Source organism: Engystomops pustulosus, chromosome 2, assembly GCF_040894005.1.
Source record: "Engystomops pustulosus chromosome 2, aEngPut4.maternal, whole genome shotgun sequence".
NCBI classification, from domain to species: Eukaryota; Metazoa; Chordata; class Amphibia; order Anura; family Leptodactylidae; genus Engystomops; species Engystomops pustulosus.
Window position 1 is genome coordinate 157,197,741 of NC_092412.1, and position 18,822 is coordinate 157,216,562.

The window sequence follows — 18,822 nt, forward strand, 5'->3', positions numbered from 1 at the left end:
GCGAAGATCAGTGAGTACAATTCCCCTATGGGAGAGTACAGGAAAACCCTGTCACTACCCTGGTCCAGATAAGCCGGAAAAGCTTGGAACCCAGTGGGGTGAATAAAGCTGGATTACCGGTAAGACCAGTCTAAACTGCCTTTTTTGAGGGGGGGACCATAGCCCTCTGTGGCACCTCTTTTCAACTTTCGCCAGTGACATGGTTGGACCCTAAGAGAAGCAGACTAAGCCATACTTTATTGCCCTGAAGATCAATAGTTGTGGCCGTTTTTTTTTTAGTTTGCTCTCAAGCGACTTTTTACTCATAAATTGTTTGGGGATTTTGCTCTAAACAAAAACAAATTGGCGAAGTGGTAATCTCTGGAGTTAAAATTACATGGGGGATCCCCGACTGCTATATCCCTCTGTTGCATGCCCTCTGGCCCTTGGAAGAAGTGACTCTTATACGATTTAACCATACCTGGTTGAGCCCCCCCACCTCCCCACACGCTCCTTTCCAATGGTGGCAAGATCGGCCGCAGGTTAAGTGGAATACCGCTATTGCAGTGGTCTCTCTGGACGTGGTTCTTTGGTCCACCTAAGGGTATTATCTCCGCAGAAAAATACCATATTGAAGTGTTGTAGAAACTACATGGAATGTTTTAAATCGTGCTACTCCAGGTTACTGTACAACTAGGAAACGTTAAAAGGAGCTATTCCAAGAAAAATTTATTGCTGAACCGGTAAAAAGTTTCTGTTTGTTGTATACTTCTGGATTGTGCTTTGAACAAAAAGGATTATTCCGTGACTTAATAAGTGTGCTTGCCGTACATTTCTGGAAGGTGCTTTTGAACAAAAAAGCTACTCCGTGATTCAATAACTGTTTCTGCTTGTCGTATACTCCTGGACTGTGTTTTGAACAAAAAGGACAACTTCGTGATTTAATAAGTGTGTCTTGCCGTACATTTCTGGACTGTGCTTTTGAACAAAAAGGCTACTCAGTGACTTAATAATTGTGTGTTTCTGCTTATCCGTCCGTCTGTATAAATCAATTCCTGAAGTGTTTTAGGGATAGAGGGCTCCTCTCTATAGCTCTTGCCCCCTTTCTATAGCTCCTGCCCCCCCCCCTACACATTAATCGACTAACTAACTGATTAACTTGACCAACTGGTCTTAAGTTGCTTTGGCACTATGCCGCCTAAGAGTGCACGTAAATCTGGAGGAGCTAGCTCCCCTAGAGAGAAAAATACATCCAAGTTAGATAAATTCTTAAAAACCCCACCAGGGAAAAGCTCTAAAAACCCCAAGGATCCAGAGGTAGGATCGAGATTTCCTACGCTCGAAGTAGAGGAAGGAGAAAGACGTGACAGCTCCCCAGCTATCTGGGATGAAATATTAGCCGCCGTTAACAAGACCAATACGGCTATGGAGGGGTTGAAAGCTCAGTTGGAGGTTACAAGGAATGACATTTCATGTATACGGGAAGATCTAAACAAAATCAGAGAGCGTATCAAAGATCAGGGGGATAGATTACGCAAAATTGAAGAATTATCTGAGAAAGATCATAAAAAAATAACAAAAATAGAATCGGAGAAGAGAGACATGCAGGCTAATGCGGATATGGAGGGGGCTCGGTGGCCTGCCCGGGGTTTTTTTTTTTTTTTTTTTTTTTTTTTCCTTCCCCCTCCTCTTCTGAATTATAATCATAAATGATCTCTGTTGTAACATGGAACGTACGGGGATTGGGGGATACGATTAAGCGAAGAATAGTATTTGACATAGTACAAAGACATTTACCGGCAATAATATGTTTATTAGAAACTCACTTAGATAGGGAAACCATAAGAAAGGTCAGTAGGAAGTGGGCAACTAGGGAATTCCATGCGGTATTCTCTACTTACTCAAGGGGGATTAGTGTATTTATTCACAAAGCAGTTGACTATCAAATAATATCAAACCAAACTGACCCCGAGGGTAGATATATTTTTTTATATGGGAAGCTGAGTGGAATGGTGTGTATGCTGGCTTTTGTTTATATCCCCCCCCCCCCATTTTCCCTTCAAGTACTCAAGGCTTTGCTAACATTTAGGGAGGTAAATGGTGAGTGCCCACTCTGGATCTTTGGGGACCTCAATTGTGCCATGAATCCATCTGTGGACAGGGTCAGCGAAGGTAGAGTTAGCGACGTGACGACATCCCCACTCTCTAAATTTTGTACTGAAATGCATCTGAGAGATGTTTGGCGCATTAAATATGGAGATAAAAGAGCATTCTCCTGCTTTTCAAAATCTCTCAGGGCAATGTCCAGAATTGACTTAATATTAGCATCGGATAGCGCCCTCCCCTACACAAAAAAAATGAAATACGAACTTGCCAGCCGTTCGGACCACTCCATGACAGTTTTACAAATTGAAATTGTAAAAGTAAATAGGGGGAGACTCCCGAAGATCAATCCCCACTGGTTTACTCTTTTAGCAAACGATCAAGAGGTTAGGGAGGAGATCCAAAATTTTTGGAAAGACAATAGTGGGTCCACAAGTGTCGGTATGGTGTGGGATGCTTTGAAAATGCACATGAGGGCCTGGTGGCAATATAAAATTACATGTAAGAAAAGATCTTATCGTTTGAAAGAGGATGCATTAAAAAAGAAAATGGAGAAAGCCCAGGAAGAATATAATAACTCCCCCACAGAAAATAGAATGGAGTTTCTCAGGAACAATAGAATTCAGTACGATAAACAGATAGGGGAAAAGATACAGCAGAGAGTGTTCTTCCAAGGACAGAGATATTATACTGAGGCAGGAAGACCAGGAAAGCTACTCGCCGAACTGATACAAAATCAAGGCGAAAGTAAACGCATCCATCAGTTACGAAACGAGAAGGGCCAGCTGGTAGAGTCTAATGCGTCTATCAGTAAGGTATTTGTGGACTTCTTTTCCAGCTTATACTCCTCTGAATCTGAGATAGAACAAACACAATTGGAGGAATATGTAGCTAAAATACCTTTACCCCAAATCACGATACTAGAAAAGGAAATACTAAATCGCCCCATCTCACTTGAAGAGATCACCCTTACTGTAAAATCCATCTTAGGCAATACTAGTCCAGGGATTGATGGTTTACCATTTGAAGTATATAAAAGATATAGCGATATACTGCTTCCGCTCCTTTTGGAAGTATTAAATACCAGTATCTCCCTAGGGAAACTTCCCAGCTCCATGATGGAGGCCTTGATCGTTCTTATCCCTAAAAAAGGTAAAGAGAAAACAGAAAAGGAGTCATATAGACCGATATCCTTATTAAATACGGATGTAAAAATCTTTGCGAAGTTGTTGGCAATAAGATTGGGGAGGGTGATTAAGGATCTTATCCATCCAGATCAGTCAGGATTCACCCCCGGGAGAGTCATCAATGACAACCTAGAGAGGCTGTTCTTGAATATCCAGTTGGGCTCAGGGGTAGGGGGGCGCTCCATCCTGTCATTGGATGCAGCTAAAGCATTCGACAGGGTGGAGTGGCCCTTCCTATGGACGGTCATGCAAAAAATGGGGTTAGGTGAACAGTATATATCCTGGGTTAAACTACTATATCATGAACCAGTGGCTAGGATCCTGACAAATGATCATGTTTCAGAAAAAATTGAGCTTAATAGGGGAACCCGTCAGGGCTGCCCCCTTTCGCCGTTTTTGTTTAATATTTTTATAGAACCCTTAGCTTCCCTAATCAGAACTAATGACACGATAGTGGGCTTTGGGTGTAAAGGTAAAAGTGATAAAATTCTGCTTTTTGCCGATGATATATTATTGTGCCTAGGGAATTCTGATTCCTCTATTCCTATAGCTATGGGATTGATCCAAGAATTTGGAAGACACTCTGGCTTACAAATAAATTGGCAGAAGACAGCGTTATTACCACTAGAAAAACTAAAAAATTCTAACTATTGGGGTCTCCATGTAATAGAACCGCAATCCTCTATGGAATATTTGGGAGTGCAGATCTCGGCGGATATTAACAAATATACAGAACTTAATTTATTGCCTATGATTTCAAAGATAAGATCTAAAATTTCAATATGGGTTAAAATTCCTCTCACTCGAGCGGACAGAATTGGCTTGTTAAAGATGGTGGTGTTGCCACAATTATTATACTTTCTTACGGCGGCGCCAGTGTGGATTGAGGAAAAACTCTTTAGACTAATAGAAAGGTTATGTAACGAACTTATCTGGGGAAGAAAACGCGCCCGTATCAAAATTAAATATCTATATAAAACTAATAGAGACGGGGGACTTACGATTCCCAATTTTAGATTATACTTTATCGCTGCCAAAGTATGTCTCTTGTCAAAATGGCGAAGCTCGGAGGCATTTGCAATACTATCAGAGAAATCGCGGGGCCATATGTCCTTATTTGAGCTCTGCGAAACAGGACAACTAGGGGATAGAGCCAGCAAAACCCCCCCCATCTATAGACTGATTAGTCAAAGTTGGAAATATATAAAAAAAATAGCAGCCTTGAAAGGTGCCTTGGAGTTTACCCCGTTGTGGCATAATAAAAACCTAAAAGAGGTGTGGAAAATGACCGATGTGAACGCATGGACTAGAATGGGTATCACTAAGATCTCCCAGCTTTTTGATAATGGGATACTGTTAGAGTTTAGGAATATAGATACACTATTTGGATTAGGAAAGAATTTTCTTTTTTACTATGCACAATTGAGAGATGCTTATATAAAGACAGTGGATAAAACATGTTTTATAGTTCACAAAAACACAATAATTGATAAGATGTTTTTTAGATGGAAAGGGAAAATCACAGTCTCTAAAATATATAAGTTTTTAATAAACGACGTCACAAGAGAATTAGTATTCAAAGATAATGCACAATGGGAAAGAGATGGTGTTCAGCTCACGCAAAAACAATGGAAAGGAGTGTATCAAAACACCCCCTTCTCATCTTTGAATATGAACCACAGGATGATTCACTTTAATTTTATACACAGATTGTACTACACCCCTCTCTTATTGAACACATTTAAGAACACGAATACAAAGGAGATTATTACATGTCCACGATGTAAGAACCCACAAGCCGACTTTGTTCACATGTGTTGGGCATGTCCCCACATCTACACGGTCTGGCAGGAAGTACACCATAAGATTGAACACCTGTTGGGATTCGCAATTCCGTGCTCTATTGAGGTATTAATCCTTAATGACCTCACATTGGATAACACTCCACCACTGTCTAGAATACAAAAATCTATTATCTGTAGATTATCTATGATAACAAAGATCCTGATCGCTAGAAAATGGAAAGATCAATGTGCACTGACCTTCACAAATTGGCTGACATTATATAAAAGAATTAAATCATTCGAAAAACCTTACTATGACAAACGCAATAGTTTGAAGGAATGGGAAGAGATCTGGAGAGAGTAAGGGGAAGATTTATTTACTTAGTTATCCTATTTATCGTTTTTTTTTTTTTTTTTTTTTTTTTTACCCCCCGGGCAGAGGGAATTGGGAATGGGGAGGGGGGGAGGGTTTTTGGGGACAAAAATGTAATAAAATGTATGTGATAGATTCTAAACATATGGAATGTGTATGGAAATATCTAGGTTCCGGAACAGGTAGTAATCCTGAAGTCGTAATGGTAGATATGGAATATGACCGATGTTTGATATGTAAAATACTTTATGGTCATATTGTTCCATTTATCCTGATAAGTTAAGTTAAGGAATACTACCTTTACTATATGTATTAGCAAATAGCCTGGTATTTAGAAGCAAATATTTACAAATAACGATTAATATGAGTTACTTCTCTCATTTCTCCCATGTGACCAGGTTTAAGAGTTTTATAAGTTGTCTCATTTTTTGTCTATTGTATAGATCATGACTAATCGCTCTCCATCCATGTACTTTTATCAGATGTACTTTTGCTGATGCACAAATAAAGATTTTAAAAAGGAAAAAAAAAAAAAGAAAAAAAAAAAAAAAAATTAATATAATAAATATAAAATTGTTCAGTTACATTGAACTAAAATAAAACCAAATGCCTGATTTTAAAAGCCAAAGTTGATAGATAATAATATGTGTGGAATGGAAAGAGGGCACGCACTAAGCTCACTGCTTAAGTCAGGCACTACCTGACTTCAGAAGATATTATGGACTGTTAACTAAGGTTTTTTCACTATATTGGTACAGGATGAGTATAACTATACGTTAAATTATAATGTTTGGGGATTATTGGAAGTACGGATAATAGAAAGTTTGATAAGTGGGAGGAATGGCCCAATGTTGGCATTAATGCAATGGATATGGGATATGGTAAAGAAAGAATTAGAAATCACGGGGAGGTCTAGATACACACACAAAGGGGAATGGCCACAGTATGAAGGGCTGTTACTTGTTTTATGGGGGCACACCGAGGCGCAGAAGGGAAGGAGCGCCCTGCAGCTGCCACAAATTTAGTTTCCTCATTACCCCTTTTAAAGGCTGTAAAATGTAAGCTTTTGCGTTATTGGGGCCATGTGATGGCATTTTTTTTTTTGCGGGATGAGTTGCTTTTTCCAGTGTTACCATTTTGGGGTTGGTATCCCCTATTGTTCAAAAATTTATGAACTTTTTTTTGAAGGCAGGAGTAGAAAAGCATTCTGTACTGGATTTTTTACTTTTTTTTTTGGTGTTCACTGTTTAGCCTAATAATCATGTTATCTTTATTTTACAGGTCGATACGATTACAGAGATACCATATATTAATTTTTTTTTTTTTTTTTACAAAATTTGTCAAATAAAACCCTAATGTGGGGAAAAATTTATCATTTTTGTATTGTCGTCTTCCAAGTGGCATAACATTGTTACTTTTTTGGCTAGGGAGCTGGTTGATGGCTTGTTTTTTGCAGGACATGTTGTACTTTGCAACAGTATCATTCTGGAGTACATGCTTTTTTATTGCATAATTTTTGGTGTTTTTTTTCCCTAGGGTGCTATATATTGTTAGGATCAGTGGATCCTCTGGACCACCGCGGGAGATGTAACTAGCCAACACCCGGAACCGGAGCCTAGCGGCACCTGGTATTCACCAGAGCCCGCCGCAAAGCGGGTTGGACTTGCTGCGGCAGGATACCACTAGGTCGTTCCCAGGTGTGACTAGCCCACGGTGGCAGCCGAGGTCGAGGTACCTTAGCGGATGACAATCTCGTAGACAGGTCCAGGCACAGGGTCAGGGCAGGCGGCAGAGATGCAACGTCAGGTCCAAGTCCGGGGTCAGCAACAGGAGGTCCAGGCAGGTGGGAACGGGAACACAGGCACCCGGAACACAGCAACACGGAGGAACTCAGGTAACACGGCAACACAGGACTCAGGAGCGCGAACACACAGGAATACACAGGAACACAGGAATACTCGCTTGGAAGCTTTCTCTAAGGCTATGAGGCACAAAGATCCGGCAGGGGACACAGGAAGAGGCAGGATTCTTAAAGGTGAGGTTCAGCCAGTGCACCAATTAGTGGTGCACTGGCCCTTTAAATTTTCGGCAGGAGCCGCGCGCGCGCCCTAGGAGGCTGGGACGCGCACGCACGGCAGTCTGGGGAAGAGCAGGAGCCGGGAGAGGTGAGTGCAGAGACCGGCCTGCAGCGGGGGCAAACGGGGGTGCATGGATGCGCCCGCGATCCGAGACAGGGATCGCGGGAGCACCCGTGACATATATGCTACCGTATATAGCTTTCTATACTATATATGTGGGGTTTGTGTTATCATTTACTTTTTTTTTTGCGTTATATGTCTCTTTATATATTTATTGGCATTTTTATCAATTTACTTTTATTTAAAAACCTTTTTTTTTTATTATTTCCACCATGAACAAGCAATCATCTGATGTATTGCAGGGTATTAGCTGTGTCAGCCTATGCACATGAATAGGCTGACACTGTGCCTTTAAGATGCTGCGATTTTAACCCGTTTTAATTTAGATAATTGGTAAAACTGGTCAAAAACGCATGCATTTTCAAAAACCGCATGCATTTTTCAAAAATGCATGCGTTTTTTAACGGACTGCTTAAAAACAGCCCAAAAACGGGTTCAAAATGCCACTTGTGCCGCCGGCCTTAGAGGAGGTATACCGTCCCCATGCGTATGCTCGTTACTTTAGGGGTGATAGGGAACCTCCTGCAGGCATGCTCGGAGCCATCTTCTATACCGAAATCTGCAGTTATAAACTTTATGCAAATCCATCGGAACATCATTTATACACAGCCCCTCATCTATATACACTCACCGGCCACTTTATTAGGTACACCATGCTAGTAAGGGGTTGGACCCCCTTTTGCCTTCAGAACTGCCTCAATTCTTCATGGCATAGATTCAACAAGGTGCTGGAAGCATTCCTCAGAGATTTTGGTCCATATTGGCATGATGGCATCACACAGTTGCCGCAGATTTGTTGGCTGCACATCCATGATGCGAATCTCCCGTTCCACCACATCCCAAAGATGCTCTATTGGATTGAGATCTGGTGACTGTGGAGGCCATTTGAGTACAGTGAACTCATTGTCATGTTCAAGAAACCAGTCTGAGATGATTCCAGCTTTATGACATGGCGCATTATCCTGCTGAAAGTAGCCATCAGATGTTGGGTACATTGTGGTCATAAAGGGATGGACATGGTCAGCAACAATACTCAGGTAGGCTGTGGCATTGCAACGATGCTCAATTGGTACCAAGGGGCCCAAAGAGTGCCAAGAAAATATTCCCCACACCATGACACCACCACCACCAGCCTGAACCGTTGATACAAGGCAGGATGGATCCATGCTTTCATGTTGTTGACGCCAAATTCTGACCCTACCATCCGAATGTCGCAGCAGAAATCGAGACTCATCAGACCAGGCAACGTTTTTCCAATCTTCTACTGTCCAATTTCAATGAGCTTGTGCAAATTGTAGCCTCAGTTTCCTGTTCTTAGCTGAAAGGAGTGGCACCCGGTCTTCTGCTGCTGTAGCCCATCTGCCTCAAAGTTCGACGTACTGTGCGTTCAGAGATGCTCTTCTACCTACCTTGGTTGTAACGGGTGGCGATTTGAGTCACTGTTGCCTTTCTATCAGCTCGAACCAGTCTGCCCATTTTCCTCTGACCTCTGGCATCAACAAGGCATTTCCGCCCTAGAGATGGTAGTATGTGAAAATCCCAGTAGATCAGCAGTTTCTGAAATACTCAGACCAGCCTTTCTGGCACCAACAACCATGCCACGTTCAAAGGCACTCAAATCACCTTTCTTCCCCATACTGATGCTCGGTTTGAACTGCAGGAGATTGTCTTGACCATGTCTACATGCCTAAATGCACTGAGTTGCCGCCATGTGATTGGCTGATTAGCAATTAAGTGTTAACGAGCAGTTGGACAGGTGTACCTAATAAAGTGGCCGGTGAGTGTACATCCTTGGCGGAAAATGCTGCAGACAACCGGTGACATCACACGGCTGCCTGCCAATTTTGCGCATGTCCGGGAACTTCCTTCCTTATGCAGCCGGCGGTAGAGAAGTCTGCAAGAAAAACACACAGCGACTGCCGGTGAGGGGGCATGCTTAAATTATGTTCCAATGGAGCCAGGAGCTGAGAATGCTAGCAGGAGGTCCCCATCACCCCTAAGGTAACAGCACAAGTTTGGGGACAGTCCACCACCCCTAAATGTGGTGATAGATGTCCTTTAAATTAATAAAACTGAACCTAAAAACTGTTGTAACTGCAAGGTGTGACTGCACCCTCAGCAATCACACTCCCCAGGGTTCAAGTACCCTAGGGGGTTTTAAAAAAAAAATACAAATCAGATAAAAAAACGCTTTAGCTATCCCCAAATGCTTAAAAAATTGGCGTCAAAATGTGACAAAACTTTTTTTTCCCCTGAAAACTTTTACAGAGGATGCGTCATTCGGACAGCGGACTGCAGCAGCAATAGGCACCCTGTGACTGGCACTATTACGGGCAAGAAACGCGCAACACCCTTAGGGTGAAGACACACATGGCGTTTTTGGGCCGTTTTTACTAAGTGCGTTTTCAGATCGTTAAAAAACGCATCCGGTTTTTTAAAAACGCATGCGTTTTTGTCCATTTTCATTGCGCAATTTCGGAAAACGGACAAAAACGCGTGCGTTTTCAAAAACCCATGCGTTTTAAAAACGGATGCGTTTTTTAACGCATGCGTTTTTAACGATCTGAAAACGCACTTAGTAAAAACGGCCCAAAAACGCCATGTGTGTCTTCACCCTTAGGGCATAGGCACCCTCCCTACAAGTCAGTTCTGCTTGACCCAGGAAGTCCTTCCCTCCTCTCCACAACAGCAATGGGTCCTGCATTCTTGTGCTGTGGACTTTGCCCCATGTTGTAATTACACAGCAGACATGGGGAGCGCCGTGTCCCTGAGGATACCGCCTGCAGCCGGGGTGCACCCGGTGGGCTGCGCAGACGTCCTGGTGGGAGGCGGCAAGGAGGTGACTGGTAATACAGGGCGCGGGAGGCTGCTGCTGCCTGGAGCTCTATGTGACGGCCCCTGTCTTCTCCTCCCCGCAGGGCTGCTTCTTCCGCCTCTTCTACCCCTGCACATCGCCAGCGGCTCCGGCAGCGCATCCTCCCTGGTGCCCGCGCCCCGAGTATCTGGCGGGTCTGCTAGGTGTCCGCGGCTGGGAGGGCACAGCTGCCCAGTATGGAGCGTCATTTATACTCGGTACCTCATTAATATAGAGGGGTGCCATTCCTGCACTTTATACTGTGCCCACCAATGTACAAGGAATGCCCCAGCTGCCATGTTATGTGTGATAGGATTGCTATATGCATTTCCATTGTGTGGTGAATAAGCCCCTTTAAGACATCAACAAGTCTAAGAACAACATCCGGTATAATCAGGACATAGAATAGTAACCTAGCTGAATGCCTGGCATGTAACTGCCATGCTGTACACTTTCATGCTGTCCAGTCTTGTTTTCAGTAGATGTTTAACCCCTTCGTGATGGTTTTGCATTTCCATTTTTTTGCTCTCCTCCTTTAAAAATCCATACGTTTTTATGAGGGTTTGTATTCTGCGTAACAAATTCTACATCCTAGTGGCGGTATTGAATATTCCATGCAATGTACTGGGAAAAAAAAACATTTAAAAAATTGGTTGAAGATAAAACCCAGTTTCTTGTAGATTTTGTTTTTACAACTTTAACTGTGCACTCTTTATTAGATCATAATAAACTTTTATTCCCTGGGTCTGTCTAATCAGGGGATACCAAATTTATACTTTTTTAATTAGATTGTAATAGATTTTTTTTTAAATACTTTTGTACGAAAAAAAAAGATTTGTTTTGCCATTTTGACGCTAATAACTTTTTCACACTTTGGCATACTGAGCTGTGTAAGTTGTCCTTTTTTGTGCGGCGTGACAATGTTTTAATTTCTAACATTTTTCTGACTGTACAACCTTTTGATCACTTTTTACTTACATCAGTTGTAAGTAACAGGTGGATTTGCTGATGATCTTTTACAATATGCCATTGGCACATTGTAATAGATAATTAGAAATGACGGTGCCTGGAGTCTTATCATTGCTCCCAATGACATCACGGGTGGCGACAATACCTCCAAAATGATGGCACTCACTCGCTGCTTTGGATTTAAATGCTGCCGGTGATGTTGAGCTGGCTAAAATCAGCAATTGATGCTAGCACCTTCCTTATTAAGTTCCAGATAAAACAATAATATTGGAAGTCTAACAAACCTTTTAACTGCTTCCAACACATGATTAAAGATCGTCATAATTAGGGGGTACTTCTCACATTTGGACAATCTATCTTGTTATGCTGATCGTGCTGGCACTGCCAGTATGCCAATGCGATCCGCAGCAGGAGACCGGCTGTTACATACAGCATGGTCCCTGCTGTGTCTGCCTGACAGCAAGATATCTTCTTGTCAGACCCCTTAACTACCGCAACCAAACATGACCAAGGTACAGGGAACAGGGTTCCTTCTATCACATCTCCGGCCAACGTTAAAGAGGTTGTCCACTTTAAGATTATAATTGATATTGTTTGTGTAATGAAAAGTTTATACAATATTGCAATATACTTTCTGTATCAATTCCTCACGGTTTTGTAGATCTCTGCTTGCTGTCATTCTTTAGAAAGCTTCTATGTTTACTACCAGTGGCTAGAAATCTGTCCATGGTGATGTGATGGACAAGCAGGTGCCTGGCTTGTTATATAACACGGCTCTGATTACTCTCTGTGATAATAATGGCTCGTACACCTGCGTGTCCATCACATGGACAGATTTCTATTCACTGGAAGTAAACATAGAAGTTTTCTATAGCAGGACAGCAAGCTGAGATCTAGAAAACTGTGAAGAATTGATGCAGAAAGTACGGTACATTGGAAAATTGTGTGACTTTTCATTACACAAACAATATCAATTAAGTATTGTATGAGGGATTAAGGTATCCCCACTGTAAGCACCCTAGTGCAAAAAAAATGTGACATCAAAGAGGAGCCGCGATCTGTATCCTACAAAGACCCAAGGTTGTCTGATTTTAGCCTATCTATTACAATGCGTGATTTGCCCATATACGGCCATACTGTAGGGTAGTACCGTATATAGTCAAGTATAAGCCGAGGCCCCCTATTTTACCACCATAACTGGGAAAACCAATTGACTCAAGTATAAGCCGATGGTGGGAAATGCATTGGTCTCAGACCCCCCCCAGTATATAGCCAGCAAGCCCCCCAGTAGTATATAGCCAGCCAGCTCCCAGTAGTATACAGCCAACCTGCTCCAGGTAGTATACAGCCAGCCTGCTCCAGGTAGTATACAGCCAGCCTGCTCCAGGTAGTTTACAGCCAGCCTGCTCCAGGTAGTATACAGCCAGCCTGCCCCCTGCAGTATACAGCCAGCCTGCCCCCTGCAGTATACAGCCAGCCTGCCCCCTGCAGTATATAGCCAGCCTGCCCCCTGCAGTATATAGCCAGCCTGCCCCCTGCAGTATACAGCCATCCTGCCCCCATGTAGTATACAGCCAGCCAGCCTGCCCCCATGTAGTATACAGCCAGCCAGCTTGCCCCATGTAGTATACAGCCAGCCAGCTTGCCCCCATGTAGTATACAGCCAGCCTGCCCCCATGTAGTATACAGCCAGCCTGCCCCCATGTAGTATACAGTCAGCCAGCCTGCCCCCATGTAGTATACAGCCAGCCTGCCCCCATGTAGTATACAGCCAGCCAGCCTGCCCCCATGTAGTATACAGCCAGCCTGCCCCCATGTAGTATACAGCCAGCCCACCCAGTACTTACAAAAAAAAACTTATATACTCACCCTCTGGCAGCCCCAATGCTCAGCGTGGCTCCCCGATGTCGGCTCGTCTCCTCTTGTGTCTTTCCCGCGGCTCCTCTTCGGTCTTCTGTAACAGCCGGCAGAGACGAGGCCATGTTATTTCCCACTGGTGACGTCATAGTATGCGGGGCAGGCAGATAACATGCCTGCGTCCATACCGGCTGTTATAGAAGAACGTAGAAAGAAGAGGAGCCGCGCCAACATCGGGGAGCCGCGCTGAGCATCGGGCCGCCAGAGGGTGAGTATTTAAGTTTTGTATTTTTACTGACTCGTGTATAAGCCGGCTTATACACGAGTATATACGATATATGTTAGGATCAGACAAAGTACCTAAGAGGGTCTAAAACTAGTAATAAAAAATGTAAAAAACCTAAAGACTCAAATCACCCCTCTTTCCCTAGAACTGATAAATAAATAAATGGGAAAATCATAAACCTGTTAGGTATCGCTGCATCCCAAAATGTCCAAATTTTGATAATTGGTGTTCCTGGCGTCTAAGCCTCTAACAGAAAAAAAGCGCCTGACGTTGAAAATGTCACTTTTTTTCATTTTGCAACATATAAAAAATGTAATAAAAAGTGATCAAAAGGCTGTTCAGTGCTTAACATGACAGCATTGAAAACGTCATCTCATCTTGCAAAAAATCACACCACACACAGCTCCATACACTAAAGCAGTGGTGGCGAACCTATGGCACGGGTGCCAGAGGTGGCACTCAGAGCCTTTTCTGTGGGCACTCAGGCCATTGTCCAAGGACAGAGTTCACCAAACACTGAATCTTCCTGCAGCCCCAGGCAACCCAAGAGATGCTGCTCTCAGTGCGAAACACTTTATTGTTTGGTAAGAAAGTATTGACAAAACTGCATTATCTTTGGAGGTCATCCTGTTCGACCCACCATTCTTCCTGTACAGAGAGACCCTGAAGAGAAGCTACAATGATAGTCTGAATTTGCCCTCTTCTGTCAACTGTATTGGTGGCCTCAGGGGGCCGATAAAATTGAAAGATGTGGATGAACAAGTTACTGCTTAAAATGCCATGCTGGCACTTCACGGTAAATAATTGTTTTTTGGTTGTAGTTTGGGCACTCTGTCTATAAAAGGTTCGGCATCACTGCACTAAAGTATGAAAAAGTTATTAGTGCCAGAAAATGGCAAAATGAAGAATTTTTCTTTTTGTACAGGTTTTAATTTTTGTCAATGTATGAAAACATTATAAAACCTATATAAATTTGGTATCCCTGTGAACATACCGACCCAAATAATAAAGGAGAAAATTGACCAATGCACCAATTTCACTGCATTTGGAATTTTTTTCTCACTTCCTAGTACACGGCATGGAATATTTAATACTGTCACCATGAAGTGCAATCTGTTATGCAGAAAACAATTGCACAAAGTGCTTTATATGGAAAAATAAAAAGTTATACATTTTTGAAGGTGGTAAATGAAATATGGAAATGCAAAAACGAAAAAACGTCTCGGCGTTAAGGGGTAATCTCCCTAATTTACATAATAATTGTATAGGGTTTTTATATTGTATAGTGAACTGTGAAAAATGGAAAGTGGAAAAATAGCTGTTCAATTCTGTTCCGTTGAAGGAAAGAAATCATAAATGTGAATCGTTATCATATTTTTGCCGTAAAATTACCACAATAACAAACCATCACATTCTCATGTCAGACAAAAAATAGCTATGTCTTTTGGAATTTGAACAGGAAAAAACAAAAAAAGGGCTGTGTCCTGAAGACAATTTTAGGCCATGCCCTTAAGGGGTTAAAACGTCTCTTGATGTCTTGGCTTCCATTAGTGTAAGTTTGCACCACTTCAGTAATTGTGCCACTAGCGTTGCGTTTAGAAGCAAAACAGTAGCCCACAGGGGCAAGCCTTTGCCTGATCACACATGTGTTTTCAGTGAAACGCAAGCGATCAGTAACCAGCACCTGATGTTTGTATTACTTAAATGGAAGACAACGGATGTTGGTTACCATTTGCATGTGTTCCACACATATGTGAGCAGGCCAAGGCGCATCCCCGGAGGCTAGCATTGTGTTTGTAAATGCAATGTTAGGGGCATATGTGACCGCACACAGCACTGTAGCTTCTATCCAGTTTTCTGCTCACATAACACAAACACTGCAATGGGACACTAATGTGCAGTCTCACATTTCCCCTCAAAATCCTGTCTGATATAGAGGTATTGCTAATCCCACTATACATGAATACACTTTATTTTATATTTGTAAATGTAACAATACAGTGATAATATTATAGGACATCTACAATTAGTTTAGAGATGGTAGATGTGTCCTATTAAATTGTTCCTTAGGCCTTCTTTTAATTATAACTCTATATCTGTGGAAATGTTATGCAAATTTCCCGAGCACCTCAGGGAGACTAGTATTTTAATGTGTGCACAACCCCGGTAGCGCTAGCTTGTCACCTATCTATGCGTTCGGAAGAGGGGGGCGGAACTACGCAGGGTGGGATGTAAAGTTATAATAATAGAAGTCCTGAGGAACGATGTAGGTCCTGAGGTGCTTTTCTCATGGCTGGTTCTGGCTCCAATTTTTGGGTTCATAATGGTGCCAGATTCTGACAGTGGGAGTTCTGAATTGGACCCTGACTAACTGATATTGGTAACCTAGCCTGTGGATAGCTAGAAAATGCCTCTAATGAAATATGATATCTAACATTGACAATAGTAACATCCTCATTTTTGTTGAAACCCAGGAAACCCAAAAATTCCTGTAACTTGGAATGGAAGCTTGTTGCCGGGTACAGACAGGAGACCACTTGTTATCTTCTCCCATGGGCTGGGGGGTTTTAGGTGAGAAAAACTGCAAATAATATGACTAAAAGACTTGGTAAGTGAAAGGGTCTTGTGATTTTAGCATTAGGACACAATCTGGCCCAACTACAGTGACCAATAATTGTTGCGAATATTCAAGGTATTGGTTGTCTTTACATTTAGGTTAGTAAAGTTTCATAACTGCTGCATTAGAAAGTTATACAACTTTCTACTGTAATATCTGAATTACTATTTTGCAATCTAGGCTATGATCTTTGAGCTAAAACCAATAGCAGCAACTGCACTTAAATTGACTGTGCCACTTCAATGGTTTACACCAAAAAGTAGAATTAACTGTCCATCTTTTCATTACGCAGATGTAGGGAAAGAGCCAATGTACACAGACACACACTTAGGCCAGCTGCACAGAAAAATATTTGGCCGTGGAAATCGACCCGTATTGTGGTCAGATCCCATCAATCGAACAATACAACAGACATATACACTCACCCGCCACTTTATTAGGTACACCTGTCCAACTGCTCATTAACACTTCATTTCTAATCAGCCAATCACATGGTGGCAACTCAGTGCATTTAGGCATTTAGACATGGTCAAGACAATCTCCTGCAGTTCAAACAGAGCATCAGTATGGGGAAAAAAGGTGATTTGAGTGCCTTTGAACGTGGCATGGTTGTTGGTGCCAGAAGGGCTGGTCTGAGTATTTCAGAAACTGCTGATCTACTGGGATTTTCACGCACAACCATCTCTAGGGTTTACAGAGAATGGTCCGAAAAAGAAAAAACATCCAGTGAGCGGCAGTCAGAGGAGAATGGGCAGACTGGTTCGAGCTGATAGAAAGGCAACAGTGACTCAAATCGCCACCCGTTACAACCAAGGTAGGCAAAAGAGCATCTCTGAATGCACAGTACGTCAAACTTTGAGGCAGATGGGCTACAGCAGCAGAAGACCACACCGGGTGCCACTCCTTTCAGCTAAGAACAGGAAACTGAGGCTACAATTTGCACAAGCTCATCGAAATTGGACAGTAGAAGATTGGAAAAACGTTGCCTGGTCTGATGAGTCTCTGATGGTAGGGTCAGAATTTGGCGTCAACAACATGAAAGCATGGATCCATCCTGCCTTGTATCAACGGTTCAGGCTGGTGGTGGTGGTGTCATGGTGTGGGGAATATTTTCTTGGCACTCTTTGGGCCCCTTGGTACCAATTGAGCATCGTTGCAACGTCATAGCCTACCTGAGTATTGTTTCTGACCATGTCCATCCCTTTATGACCACAATGTACCCAACATCTGATGGCTACTTTCAGCAGGATAATGCACCATGTCATAAAGCTGGAATCATCTCAGACTGGTTTCTTGAACATGACAATGAGTTCACTGTACTCAAATGGCCTCCACAGTCACCAGATCTCAATCCAATAGAGCATCTTTGGGATGTGGTGGAACGGGAGATTCGCATCATGGATGTGCAGCCGACAAATCTGCGGCAACTGTGTGATGCCATCATGTCAATATGGACCAAAATCTCTGAGGAATGCTTCCAGCACCTTGTTGAATCTATGCCACGAAGAATTGAGGCAGTTCTGAAGGCAAAAGGCAGTCCAACCCGTTACTAGCATGGTGTACCTAATAAAGTGGCCGATGAGTGTACACACCAGTGAACTTCTCAACACCCTGTCAGAGGTGCAAAATGTGCAAAGAGAAAAAATCAAGTCCAAATACATCTGTCCCCCTGGTAGTCCTTTCATCATGTTTCCATATGATACAAGAACTGTCCTTGGGCCATGGGACCTAGACCAGCACACAGGACAACCCGTTATGCTTATGGGTCCTGTTTCTCCTTTTTAGTCCAATGTGGCAACTTACAAGGGTTCTCCCAAGGTTGAAAAACATGGCTGTTTTCTTCCAAAAACAGTGCCACACCTTACCATGGGTAGTGTGTGGTATTGCAGCTGTTAAATTCATTTCTTGTATTTTCTTTCTTGTGCTGTTACAAAAAGTTTGAAAATCTTTGAAAGCAGCCATGTTTTTCAATCATGGGGGAACCCCTTCAAGCACCTTTGGAGGACTTTTTGAAAAATCCCTGAATAGCTTATTAACACATGGATAGGCGTGCAAGTCTAGGCAGCTCTCATCTGTATACATGCCAATGAGCGATTTAGTCCGTGAACCCTAAGCTCCTGCCAGAACTGCACACATTTTAATCTGGTTTGACATGCACCCATGGATGCTTTGTATTTTCTTTCCCCCAGAACACTATACTCCTTTCTATGTATGGAACTGGCTTCACGTGGATTTCTGGTTGCTGCCATTGAACACAGGTGGGTAGGTAAAACTTAGGAATACATAAAACAGTTCAGTTATTAAAACCATAGCAAAAAAAGGAGGAGCTACCCATAGCATCCAATCAGATTTCAACTTCATGAGTTTCGATAACTCTTGTCTATGCTCTTTTACTCCTGTGTACCCCACAGGCAAAATTCTTGGAACCATAAAATTGAAGTGCTTTTATTCAGTAAGCGAAAATAACAATATTATTTGTTTTCTTTATCAGTGCATTGATGGAAATGCCTTATGAAGCAAACATACTTTGAGAATACTGTAGCTATACTGATGCAGGATCATGTCTTGTATGATCCCTGAATTGAGAAGTTTTGCTGAAAAAACTATTATACAAT

At 42.5% G+C, this 18,822-nt stretch overlaps 1 protein-coding gene across 1 annotated transcript in view; it reads left to right on the plus strand.

Moving 5' to 3' along the window:
* Positions 1-10,281: 10,281 nt before the first annotated feature.
* Positions 10,282-18,822, plus strand: part of LOC140118781 (platelet-activating factor acetylhydrolase 2, cytoplasmic-like) — a 53,863-nt gene continuing 45,322 nt past the window's right edge. Inside the window, exons 1-4 of the mRNA XM_072137099.1 lie at positions 10,282-10,463; positions 10,543-10,696; positions 16,065-16,161; positions 18,397-18,465. Coding sequence (XP_071993200.1) covers positions 10,374-10,463; positions 10,543-10,696; positions 16,065-16,161; positions 18,397-18,465 — 410 coding nt within the window. The 5' untranslated portion in view covers positions 10,282-10,373. The remainder of the gene's footprint in view (positions 10,464-10,542; positions 10,697-16,064; positions 16,162-18,396; positions 18,466-18,822) is intronic.